Source organism: Strix uralensis, chromosome 2 (genome assembly GCF_047716275.1).
Source record: "Strix uralensis isolate ZFMK-TIS-50842 chromosome 2, bStrUra1, whole genome shotgun sequence".
In the NCBI taxonomy this organism is placed as follows: Eukaryota; Metazoa; Chordata; class Aves; order Strigiformes; family Strigidae; genus Strix; species Strix uralensis.
Window position 1 is genome coordinate 48,813,979 of NC_133973.1, and position 13,717 is coordinate 48,827,695.

Below are 13,717 nucleotides of genomic sequence, written 5' to 3' on the forward strand. Positions count from 1 at the left end.
TCGGGAACAAACTAACTTGATCTCCACCCACATCAGAAACTCACATGATAAAACCCAATACAAGTTTAGCACTGGGAACAGTTCATCAGAGATGGCAAGCGTGAAACAGCTAGCAGGTCCCTCGTGTAAGGACAGTCCTTGCTGCAGAGCCGAGAGCGCTGATAGTGCCCCCCTTGGAAACATGCCCCGACATGGCCTGATATGATCTACAGAGGTATGAATTTCAAAGGACTGTCAGTCTGGCACCTCTTGGCAGTATTCAACTCAAAGGAAAAATTTTAATAAATCAATTAATATAAATTTGTTAGAATTATCACAAACACACCAATCCTACTGATGCTACATAAAAAAAATCTCAGGATTTAAGAAACAAATTCTCTATGCCAATTTCTGAGATCTTTTAAGGCAACATAGTACTGCAATTAAAGCACATGAACTTCAAATTTTCTTATTTATTTTTAATTAGAAAGCCACTTCAGTTACACAAGTCTTCATTGTTTCAAATTAATGTCAACAGCGTAAGCCCTGATCCTGAGAACAGATTCATTTAAGTGAGATTACTCTCATACACTGTTTACTTGTGCAAGTATTTGCAAGATTCAGCCCTGAAGTTGCTACACAATTTATATCCATGTTCCTCATTGTGAATAAACTCACCTTTGAACTCAGTAATACATCGTTCTGTCATGTGCCATCATATTCTCTTAAGTTCTGCAAAAACATGTTTATATACATTAATTCATAGGCAGGTGATTACGTCAGGAAGAAGAGATGAAGAGCTATTAGAAATTACAGCATCTATATGGCAACCGAGGAAACATGCAAGGAAACCGAACACCACACAATCAGACATGGTTATCCTCAAGAGATAAATACTAACAATAAAACATTTAGGCTGTTTTCCACAAAATTATTTATATCACTCAAGACCACTTTGCACTTTGTAGCACTTAACACATATGGATCTAGAAGTGCTTATTAATGGGGTGTATGTGTGGGGGTGGGAAATGTCTTCCATGTCAATGAGGTCAAGATTTCACCCTAAATACTAAGTTTGGGTGCAGGTGAATAGAAGATTGCACTACACTGAAAGATCCTTTTTGCTCGCTTTTTAGAGAAAGTGAACAGCTGTTTCAAAGCAAATTCTACATGCCACTGAGGACAAAGAAAAGTGTGTTATCCAGTTGGAGCAGCAAGTGTAGTTTACACAGTCAAAAAGTAGCTTGAGTTTTCCAAGAACACTACAATTAATACCCATATTCTTTAAGTATGTGTCAAGGGACCTGCTAGAAACACTGCCCAAGAGGTAGCACAAACTGCAGCAGGACCAAGACTTTCTCAGTACTATCTTAGGTCATCACAGTAAAGTACAGAGGCAAAGACTGCGCATTTGAGTTGCAAAAGAAGCATTTCACTATCTTCTGAATATTTCTCATCAAGTGCTGCAACCTTGTTAGTCTCAAAACAAAGCCTAGAAAAGCAGGGGGCACAAGTATGTATACAAGTTGGAAAGACTTCAGTATCTACTAATATTAAACTAGGCAGGGGATTCATAAGATTACGTTCAAGACATACACCAGAAAAATGCACACTGGACAAAAAAGTTAAACCATTTGTTACACTACAACATATAGAAGTTGTTTGTAAATTCTCAGGAAGAATGGAGGAGTCAACATCTCTTGCTCAGTTTGTTTCTATTAATCACTAAACACAATAGATAGGAAGCATTTTCACTGAAAACATTTCTTCTATTTATGTGTCCTGTAACTCAAGACAAGCGGGTTGCAATAACATTAGCAGGCCATACATCTGAAATCCATAAAAAAGAAATATACTTTTATATCATCAGAAAGTCAGGAATTAACAGACCCAAGATATCAAAACAAATAGTTATAACAAACTCCTGTCAAAGGTAGAAGTAACTGTAGTTAAACTAGCCACATTAAAACCCCATCCATCCTCATTTTTCAGGCATACCCATTGAAAAACTCTTCTGATCAAAGGTTTGCTGCTGTTGTTTAAGACAGTTTTCAGACTAATACCCCTATGTAGAAGAAACATGGCATGAGGACAATGAGCAAAGAACAATTTATGACATACCGGGGATCTCCACTAAAGCACAGGTGCCTAAACAAGGTTGGAGAGAAGAAAAGTTGCTTCTTGCTTATGTTCACCATAATGCCCATGAACAGACCTTGGGAAATGGAATAAAATGCATTCCTTGTGCTCTACCTTCCTGCTTTGAGCTGTTTGTACATGCTCAAGGTTCTTGAAAATAGGTGCCATTTCAGGAGACTTCAGTTTTCAAGTACTAGAGCCATTCAGTCCTGAAAGTCAGCCAGTTTTTGGGTATAAAGGAGTGAAATGACTAATATACTGTAACATCCTCCACAGTATCTTCAGCTTTCATTCACTGGCTTCCATGATTTATATATTCACTTCATGAAAACAAGTTCGATATGCCTGGCATCTTTTTTTCTTTTCTTTCTGTTCCCCTTCCTCTTTATGTATAAGGAGACAGTCAAAAAGAAGCACCAGGTCAGGGTTTACTACCACAAAATATGATTGCTAATGAAAGCTGAAACTCAGCTTCTTACACAAACTTATTCCTTGGAATGTTTTAGGTAATGACCTAAAGAAGAACTGACCACATGCAACTGGGAAAATAGCAGTTTCATCACAAATTTCTATTTTTAAGCAAGCCCTCCTCTGCCATTACTAGAAAACATACACAACTTGAAGTGAATTTAAAGAACAGTAAGAAGTTATGGGTGAGAGCAGAAGTTAAGTGACTAAATTTTAGTAGATGTGACTTCCAACTGGTGTTTCAGTCAAACGATTACTCTGATTTCACCCCAGCAGCATCACTGTATTGCTTGAATAGCAATTTGCCTTCTCTGCAGCAGTGCCTGCAGTCATGGGAAATTATTGCTCTGGAGACCACATGTGTTATACCCTCCCCTGGCCAGGGTCAAACAAGCCCAGTTCGGGGACAAGGAGGACAGCCCCATCCGCACGCTCCTTCTTCCTACCTGCTGGCAGAGGGGGCGCAGAAGGGCACCACTGACCAGCTAATGGGTCAGACAGCCTTCAGCAGCTGTCCTGGTATTTCCACCTCTGACTAGTATGGCAGCGCTCTGCAGAGACGCCTGTGAGAAAGCCTTAAAACAACCTAGCACTCCAACATGACTTATCTGTACAGTGTAGTAAAGCCCGCAGAACCTCAAGTCCTGCAAACTCGTGAACTATTCAAGTACAAATGCTTGAACTGACTGCAACAGGTAAGAGCAAGGGTTTGCAAGGTAAGGACTGACTCCTCAGAAACGGGGCTATATGAAGTTTATTGCTCAAAGCACTTTGTAATCCTTTGACAAAACGTGCTACCTAAGTGCAAAGTATTATCGTTAAGTCAAACCAAGATTTTTCTAAAAATACCTAGGAATTCCTCAACATTTCCCTGTTTGCCTAACAGATCGGTTCTTTATAAAAATAAATATTGGGAGGACAAAAGGGACAGTTCCCCTAAAGTTTCAGTAAACAAGTTTCATTTTTCCATGCTAAAATCTGCAGTATCTTTCAAAAACATATCAAAATACCTAAGAGAAACTGAGGGTGCATCAGAGTTGCTTACAACTCATCTACTTTATTTCCATGGCTAGGATGTCACCAGAACTTCTAAATTTCACAAATCTTTCTGAAAGGCAGTAGTATCAGAAACAGTATTTGGCAATGACTTGGTGAAGAACAGTTTCCTAATAATCCAAAATAACCTTTACAATACATTTAAGGGGAAAGTACTTAGTTTTTTTCTCTTTGATTTTCTTCCCCCCTTAAATCAGGTACCAGCTGTGTTTTGTCCCTCCCATTTCTATGATATTTCCAGTTTCATGTATTTAGACCAATGACTCTTTCCAAAAGCTGGTGTACAACATCTTTATATACACTACAAATGCAGATTACCAGACTATAGTCAGACATTGAATATATAAATAACTTTGCAAACTATTTACAGGATTTAAACTAATCAGGTTCCGAGCAACCAACTCTCTTAAGGCAAATTCATTTGTATGACTGTCTGTCCGGCCTTTCAGCATTTCTCTCCCCTCCTCAACCCCCCAAAAATCATAGGCAATAAACATGAAATTGAGTTACCCCCTGCCCCTGTATTGACAGAATTTCTCAGATGGAGAGATGATCTAACCACTTATGATCTTTCCTCAAAACTAGGAAAAATGTGTAGAAATGCATTTCTGTGTTAGTGTGTCAAGAAAATCATTAAGGTGCATACCAAGAAGTGGTAGTCCTGATGTCTTATAACAACATAATTTTTGTATGCACTTGACAAATGGGTTTCGGAATCTGGGGAAAGCATCAGTTTAAAGCTGCACAATCCTTTGTAGAACTATGTATTTATAAGCTCATTAGATAAAAGATCTGAAGAGCTCAAAGGGATTTTCTGTAACAGGTGACACTGTGCAATATAAAATGCAGCAAAGAGTGGATTTTCAAAGCGTATGTTTAACTACATTAGAATTTTTCTCTTACACCATATTGCTGTGCAAGATACTATTCACCATTTAAAGGGATTCTGCACATCTTGCCAATCCTTATACTGGAATAAAAATTGGCATTTCAAATAGTATCTTTTTGTTACCACATTTTATTCTTAAGTGCAATCACAGTGCAATCCCTTTTGTCAATGCATGACTGAAGGAACCAAGCATATTCTGGTGAAGTAGACAGGATTCACATACCAAACGTGCTTAGTGCCTTCCTTTAAGTCCCAATCATCACTTTGTTCTTAGTATTTTTCAATGCCCTGATTAGGTCTTTGTTTGGAGATAATTAGCTATTGTGGTTTGAAGGATTTGGAACAAAGCAGAGACTTTATACTGAACGCAGAGGTCATCTCCCACAGAGACAAAAGGTGGCAAATTATCGATTAGCTTTATATTTAGAAGCATCCCTTGGTTCACTGCTAGGATTGCTCCAGTCATCTGCTTCAGGTGTGGTCTTGTAGTGTCGCCATGCTGACTTATTAAAAACGGGAAGTCTTTCAAATGATTCACTTGAAAGGGCCTATGGAAAAACAAAAGCAATGGTAAGATATCATTAGAGATACTAAGAGCAAGATGATACTCTGGGGAGTTTTACAGTTACAACTTCTGTATTGAACAAGTGTCTCTGTATTGAACAAGCATCTCAATTATCCAAGTGTTAACATGTCACAATACTATTTTGAAAGTACTTTAGCTGTGACTAATCACTCTAGTCACAGTCAAAGTACTAGCCATAGTAAAAGTTAAAAGAAAATAATAACACTTTAAAATATTTCCCTTCTTTCCAGGGATACAAAGATAGCAAGAAAAAAGAGTTTTGGTCAAAGACATTTTAGTGAAATTTGTCACTGACATGGGGCAGACAGATACTTTACTTAAACATTTCACTTCAGCAATCTTGGACTCTGTCAGCACATTGATCTGTGAGGACTGATCTAGTTCAGTCCATTACCATGCCTTTTTCCTCTGAGGAAGCCCATACCTTTTTCCTCCACACATACATGAACAGGATTAAACCCACCAGAGACGGACGTTAGCGCAGGATTCCACAACTCACTTGCTACATACAGCGAGGCACAGTGACAGCACTAAGTCAATGGCCTGCATGTGAGCTATACGCTATATTCTTTTGAATTTCCTGATGAAATTCAAGCACCTAGTTTCAGCCTTAAGCCCCTTAGTAGCCTGGGATCTCCCAGAAAAATGACAACAGGATCAATACAGCCTATTGCACAAAGGTCAAGAACTGCATGGAATAAAAAAAGCATTAGTCAGGAGTTAGTCAGTAGTCTTCTCAGTTTTATTGTGGTCAAAACTTCTAGAATCGAAAAATATTAACCAAAACTCTCTCTCATCACACAGTTCTCTGAAAATTCAGCACTTATGACAGATTAAGAAAATGCAAAGATCCAACACAGCGGACTGCAAAAAAAAAATCAAAGCAAACTAACTAGTATTTGTGCCAGGTTACTATTTATAACCTTGGATTTTAGGATTCTGCGTAACTGATTTTGATAAAATATAAAGAAGATTAGCAATTGCAAATTTGAAAACAAGTTGAAGAGACAAAGTTCATTTATTCAGCCTGCTATAAACAAACTGCAATGCATTACTAGCTTCTAAAAGGATCAAATTCATACCTTCAAATAAATTACAGCATCTGAACCAACGCCTTCCATTGAGTAGAGTTTAAGGTCACCTTGAAAGTACCTAGCATACAGACGAGAAATTGGCAAGCCATAGCCAAAGCCAGCCTACAGAAACAAGAAAACAAAAGGGAAAACATGATGGAAAGTTTTAAAAAAAGCAACCCATCATGGCAATTATTTATAAAACAGGAGATACCTAAATATTAGATTTGCATCAAATTACTTTTCAAGCTTTTCTTTGTTACTCAGCCTACACTAAGCTGCTATTCAGCCTTTTGAGCAATGTCCTTTTTTCCTAGGCATAATTTTTTTAGTTTAAATCCAGAAAGGTGAAAAATATCAGAGTCCTGTGCTAGGACTACCCTGTCCATTTTGCACTTTCTCAAAGAGGCATGTAGGTATAACATACAGTACATGCAGCTTCCTATCACCAAAGAGAACTGATACTCTCTACTGCTTCCTCACTATGATTACCACTGCTATAATATTCCTTTCTATTTTTGGTAAAAATCAGATTTTTGACAGCACGTTTTTTCTCCCCCAAGCCTAGGATTATTATTCTCAAACGTCTCCACACTTAAGAGACTACACAAGAAAGCCAGACACAACTCTGTTCACTTCATCTAGGTCACAGTACTAAGTGATTGCTGATGCCACACTGCCACAGAGATCAGAAGACTACTGCAGAAGACTTCATACAAAGCAATACAATGCAAATAATCCTTGCTGTTTACCCATCTAACAAGAGATCAGGATTCCACAGCACTGAATGATCTCTGAGGACTGAGACCCTGTACAGACCACATCATTTTCAAAGCATAATAGACTTGACAGGTACAAATTTTAGATTTTAAGTTTACAACACTAATATTGATAACCATAGCTGCAACAAGGTCAACACTTGGCACCTTTTCCAAACCATTCTTGTCATAAAAAGTTATAAAAAACCAAGTCTCCCTCACTGAGCTAGGGAGTAAGATTTTGGTCTACACATCAAGTCCTTCAGATGACTATCTGCTGAGAACCACAGTGGTTGATTATTCACCCAAAACCACCCCCCCCTGAATTTTTCAGGACTATTCAGAGCAATAAAGGAAGGATTCCAGACCCACAAGCATTTGTCAAGAAGGATATACAATGCCACGGAGTGATACAACTTTTCTATAAAGGTGGATTACAAGAAGAATTAAGACACCTAAAATTTTGGAAAACCAATACACTCATTCCACTATAATACTCCTACAAAGGCAACCTGACAGATAACTGAGAATCATGCCCTGAATCTTAAAAACAAAGCCCCAAAATGATACAACAAAGAGAAGGCTAAGAAGGACTTGTAAGCTTTATACACAGCTAATAAATGGTATCACTTCACAAGAAATCCCTTGAGGGAGGGTTGAACATTAAAGAACAGTATCCATCACAAATTCTCTTGCTGTCATCTACTATCTCTACTAGAACTAGTATCTTTTGACCTCTTTGCCTTGTTTTTACGGAAGTCTAAATTTAGTGATCTTAAATTGGTTAAATTGCTCACTCAGTTCTGAGGAAAATGAGAAACAGAAATGCCAAAGATGCCCTTTCTACTCACACTGCTTGTCATAGTTATTAGTGTTTATTTCCACAGTTAAAACAGTTGCTTAGCTGCACTTTTTCAAACAGTATGCTTTAAAAACTTAATTCTCAAGCACTCCCATTAGAGACACATGCACCACTTTCAAACATCTGGTCTTGAAACTAGATGCATTTTTTTCTTAACCTCTAAAAAATTGATGTTATTTGACTTAGAACTAAAAAAAATTCCAAAAGCTGACTTGCATCTTTTCTGAAGAACAGACGATAAACACATTACAGAAATGAAAAAGCACAGCAACTGAAAGGCAAGTTGTAGGTAGTACATACCCCCAGGAATAGCTCCAGTAAAGTGCAGTATCAAGCAATCCTGAAAACTCTCTCCAGAATTACACCTCCTTAAAACCCATGCCTAACTTCTGTTTGCCTCCTGCTCCTTCCAGGAAAATATTTTTATGCTCTGTGCTAGCCCACATAATTATTTCATGCTGCTCTCTTCCAAAAGTTTCCTGTCAGTCTCTTCTCTACGTTGTCTTCAGGGTATTTTCCAAAACAGGTAGCTTACAAGAAATATGAAGACAACAGATCCCAGATGAGTACCTTAAAGCAAGACCCTGAAAAAGGTCTATTTTGCAAAAGACCATTAACAAGAAGCAATTACTACACAGGTCTGTGCTAGACCTAGAGGACAGAATATAGTCAATGATGGCACATCTGCCTTGAGAAGGCAAAGCTTTTTAGAGCCAGATTCTCATTAGATATTACAGTATGCTTTATACAAATAGGAAATTATTAGATTTCTGTGTTACTAGTGTCTTCAGGTTTAATTAAGCTTAATTTAAGCCATGTTTCTCCCACTATAAACAAATGCTGCCGAAGAGAATCATCATTAAATTCTCTAAGAACACCTAATTATCATTAAACATTACCATGTGTTTCTAATGTTTCCACTATGTGTATAGCAGTACGGATGAACACAAGCCCTGCTAGAATCCAAATGCTGCCATGGTAACAAGGTTTCTCAGCAGTTTTTAAACAACATTTGCAATGACACCAAGAAAGAATTTTCACCTAGTAACAAAAAGATCCCTCTCTTTCACCCTCCAAGTCCATGAACGTTTCATAAGCTAGACAGGAGATCATATAACAAGGGGAGGGAGTGTTAGAACAGAAAAATATGTCTGTTTACACTGCAATTTAGTTTAGAGTATTACCTAAGTCAAGAATGACACAAGCACAGACCTACCTACCTTCTGGAGCACCATAATTCCTAAGTGGCTTGGTCTTTGACACTAAGCAGTAAAGGAATTCTCCCTCTATACAGGCTTCAAGGAGGATTTATTCAGAACCTTTCTGATGAAGGATTTTTATTTCTAGGCTGACATACAAAGTAAAGCATAATTGTTTTTATAACTGGATCTGGGACACAACATGTAATGTGTCAAGCTTCACTGCTAAGTGAAAAGTGGAAAGATATGCCACAGACTCCCAGTTCTTGACTGTTTTTCTTTCTCCACACACATATAAATAATAGAGCTTAACTCTTCTCGACATTCAGTCATGTACAGGCATCGATTGGACTCACAGGGTAAAAGCTGCCAGGTTCACAAGAGAGGGGCATAATCTGCAGGTCTGACTACAGTGATATATAGACTGAAGAGGAAAACGAGGCTTGAAAATGGGGTACAGTAGAAGAATACTAACGATAAATGCCACAGAATCAAAGCAAGCGGTCTTGAAGATGAGGAAATAAACACAGGAATGCATTGCTAAGATGCATGGAGAGAAAAAAAGAATGTCAATCCTAAAATGAACACGTTTTACAATCAGAGCGCCACAAAAGAAGAGACATTTTAATAGTGAATACAACTGGTAATCAAGGTATAAGTTTATAGTGAGAACGAGTTTCAGGAAATCCTTGTAGGCTGATATAGTAAATTGCTGATCAAAGTGAGACAGAACAAAGGCAGATTATGAATCAAGATTCTACCATTCTTGACAAAGAAAAAAGTTTATGTTTGAATTAAGGCCCGTTCCCTATCACTCATCCCATTCAAGATTTTTTTATGAGCAAAGCAAAAAGTTTGAAACATTACTAAAATGTGTTGTAGAGGCAGGAGCTGTGAAAGATTAGTATGTCAATGCAGATACAGAACAGGGTTTCACACCTATCACAGTGGCATCAAACACTGGTGAAAAGAATCCAATATGCTTACGTGCCACAGTGTTATGAACTGTGGACTAAGACAGTACCATAAAGACTTTCTGCTAAAGGTCGAAAAGGAAATTTATTATCTCTGAACCACTCTGAACTGGTTTCACCCTCAGTTCACTTATTTATATCAGAAATAGTCACATACTCTCTATACCACATTTTATTAGCTAACTGAAGACACTTCAAGCACAGAAGTATCAGCAGGAAAAGAAAACAAAACAACCACTTAAGAACATACTAGATGAGAGTGTTCCTGAATAGGGAACGGAAATTTCTCAAAGAATCAACTTTTTCTAAAGGATTTTTCTAAAGGATCAACTTTTTTTAAAGGATTGCATCAGAAGCAAGAGAGAACAAAGATAAGAAGAGGCAAGAATACAGTATCAATATCAATCCACTTATTGAAAGCCAGTTAAATGGAACAGTAGCTATATCACTTTTATCACAATGAACTTAATTCAGAAATAATTTAATTTTAATAATTTAAAAAACAATGTTTGCTAAAAGAATCTATGCATTCAACACTGAAATAATTCCCTGCTTCGCAGAAGCTATGAGGAAATTGTTTGTTTTAAATCTGACCCTGATACATTTCAGAAGGGAATATCACATGAGATATCTCCAACTGAATAGGAATATACCAAAAGCATTCATATCACATGCAGGTTTAGGATTTTTTTTTTAATGTGTTTTTACAGTCCTTAACTTAGATAAAAATAATTTTCAAAGTTCAATATAAGCTTATGCATTACCAAGAGGTGTTTCTCAAGTGCTATAATTCTGACAGTGTGGCTCACCTCTTCAAATATTTATTACAGGAAACTTAGATAAACAGTAATTTACACACCAAAGAGAAGCTCTTTAGGTTATCCACTTTCTCACTAATACAGCACTAAAAATCCTGTCCATTAACCTCTGAAAATATTTTGCTTATGTTTGTTTCCAAGAATATAATGTCAAGACCAAAGAAAAGCAATTTTCTATTCCAAAGACTAAGTGATGACAACAGAACCCATTTTCTTCTGATATCTTTTACCTGCATAGAATTACACATGATAAACAATTTCTTCAATGAAAAACCTGATCCAGTAGATTGAAGGGAAATGTACAATCAGAATAGTGCAAAGGGACATTTAAATACATACTGCAATTGCTTACCAAAGGCACAGCTCTCGAGGGTTCCAAACTAGGCCTGGGTGCTGTTGAGTACATGTAGTTAAACAATCTGTCTATTTTTCTTAAAGGTACACCTCCACCTTGATCACTTATCTAAGGAATTAAAAGTTAAGTTTTAAACGTTATGTTTTGAAAAAAAAAAACCTGCAAAACTTCAGCAGCATTACCTAAATGACTTTAGAAATATTAAAGGAGCAGCTTAGGGACTTTGAGTTTGTCTAGTTTGGAAAAAAAGGAGCCAAAGAGTGACCTCATTGCTCTCTACAGCTTCCTGAGGAGGGGAAGTGGAGAGGAAGGTTCTGAGCCCTTCTTCGTGGGATCCAGTGTCAGGATGTGGGGGAATGGTTCAAAGCTGCATCAGTCATGGGAGGTTCAGACTGGACATTAGGAAGCATTTCTTTACTGAGAGGGTGGTCAAACCCTGAAACAGGCTTCTTAGAGAGGTGGTCAATGCCCCATGCCTGTCAGCATTCAAGAGGCATTTGGACAATGCCCTTAACAACATGCTTTAACTTTTGGTCAGCCCTGAATTGGTCAGGCAGTTGGACTAAATGATCACTGTAGGTCCCTTCCAACTGAAAATATTCTATTCTGATGAACATAAAGCCAAGTGTCAGAAGTGATACAGTAAGTAATTTGCTTTTTCAAATTACAAGTCATACTACTTTAAACTTTGCAGGTTTGTAAGCTGCATATTATTTTTAGACATTTACCTTAATAGATAGATCTTCTTTTCCCAAAGTGACTAAGGTTTTGATCGATGGATAGGTTTCTCTCTTACCTTCATGCAATTCCACTGTAGCTCTCATTGAATTCTGAAGATAAAAAAAAGTGTCTTTGATTCCAACTTTACCATATATGCTTTTTGTGACAACCTAGAACTTGCATTTATTTTGTTGAATCTAGATACTTTGTCCTACATTTGTACACAAGAGAGAAAAAGCTGTATGTAAAACAAATTCCAGAACTCCACTATACGTACTTTTATCTATTTGATATAGAGTCAGAGAATATAAAGATTTTTTTTTTTTCTGTATGAAATCATGTAATTTATATATAAGGGATGACAGTATCCTTCACCTCTACCTTGCAGAACACCAGTAGTGATGTTCACCACAGAGAACAAGCTTTGATTTTCTCAGCCTGGGTCACATAATTGTTAAGTTACCATCTATCAATCTGACTTCATCATATCTATTAACAGAGTTTCCACTGCCAGTCTGTCACAGATTACCATTAGTTACAGCTACAACTTACTGGTTTCATACTGTTTCATGACTTGTACCAAAAATAGTAGTGTACAAATTCTCACCTGTTCTGCCCTAGAACTAATGTTACAAATGGCAAAATAGGGGAAGATCTAAATGAACATACTTGACAAATGCTGGAAAGCAAGCCCAAAATACCATTATTTAGGAAAAGTTTCTCTGACCAAATACATTTTTTCCCCTGAATTTCTAGTGTTCAATTGCACCACCTAGAGACCACCCATCTTATTTGAAAGCATACAATAGCTCTCATGTTCCATTTTCACTGTTCCTCCAATTATTCAGAAAACACAAATAAAACCTAAACAAAGCATGTCAAAGCATGTCATTTACACTTTTCAAAGACATATGGGCTGTTTTCACAATAAAAAAAAGAGACACTGATCCTAACCAGTCATCAAATATGCAATAAAGAAACAAATTTATGAAAACTGCAAGGTAATGAATAGATCATCACTGCAAAATAGACTATTACAAGTGTTTTAAGTTAATGAGCTACAAAAGCACAACAGAAGTAGTGGGAAAACACAGAAATTTTAAGTACACAAGTGCATAAGGGAGGGCTATAAGCCTAGCTTTTAACAGTTTCAAACCCTCTTCACTTAAGAATAACCTTAAGAAAGGAAAACTGAAATAACATTTAAGAGCTGTAACTGAAAAGAATCTCAATTTCAACAATATGTTCACAAAATCCTTCCAAATATTAACAAGTGCAACCTACCTTGAATAATTCAAATAGCATATGAAACAAATGAGAAGGTACATAGACTACTTGAATAGGCTTGTTTGGAGCTTTAGCTAAAAGAAAAAGAAAAAAATTTATTCAAAGCAGTATTTTGTAGCATTTGTATTTACAGGAATAACACAAAGCTGTAGGCAAAGACAAGTATGTAAGCATGTTCTAATTTTCCAAGTGCAAGATTAGCTCCATGAAGTAAAAACATGAATTTCAGTTACTGCTATCACCTGAAATAATGCATTTTAATGATGATTTTCAAAGACATCTGTGTCAGCAGACTTTGTTTAGATATGAAACTTCGCTAAGCAGTGGTTGGTTTTGTACTGACAACATATGTTAATTAAGAGGACTTCCCCACTTAAGTGGGAAACTTTCTTTTTCTTAAGATACATGATATTTAAGCATAATACTTTCCGCACAAAAAGATTCTTAAACTAAAGAAGTTCACTGTTTAAATATTCTAAAAACAACTACATATTTTCCGTTAATTAAAACATATAAAATGTGAAGTATTCATAAAAATTTTCAAAATCTATTTC

General features: G+C 36.8%; 1 protein-coding gene across 1 annotated transcript in view; it reads right to left on the reverse strand.

Annotated features, from left to right (window-relative positions):
- Nucleotides 1–432: 432 nt before the first annotated feature.
- Nucleotides 433–13,717, reverse strand: part of PDK3 (pyruvate dehydrogenase kinase 3) — a 60,831-nt gene continuing 47,546 nt past the window's right edge. The window contains exons 7-11 of the mRNA XM_074858591.1: nucleotides 13,161–13,237; nucleotides 11,885–11,986; nucleotides 11,154–11,264; nucleotides 6,200–6,313; nucleotides 433–5,079 (exon numbers count right to left, since the gene is read on the reverse strand). Of these exons, the coding sequence (XP_074714692.1) occupies nucleotides 4,936–5,079; nucleotides 6,200–6,313; nucleotides 11,154–11,264; nucleotides 11,885–11,986; nucleotides 13,161–13,237 (548 nt within the window). The 3' untranslated portion in view covers nucleotides 433–4,935. The remainder of the gene's footprint in view (nucleotides 5,080–6,199; nucleotides 6,314–11,153; nucleotides 11,265–11,884; nucleotides 11,987–13,160; nucleotides 13,238–13,717) is intronic.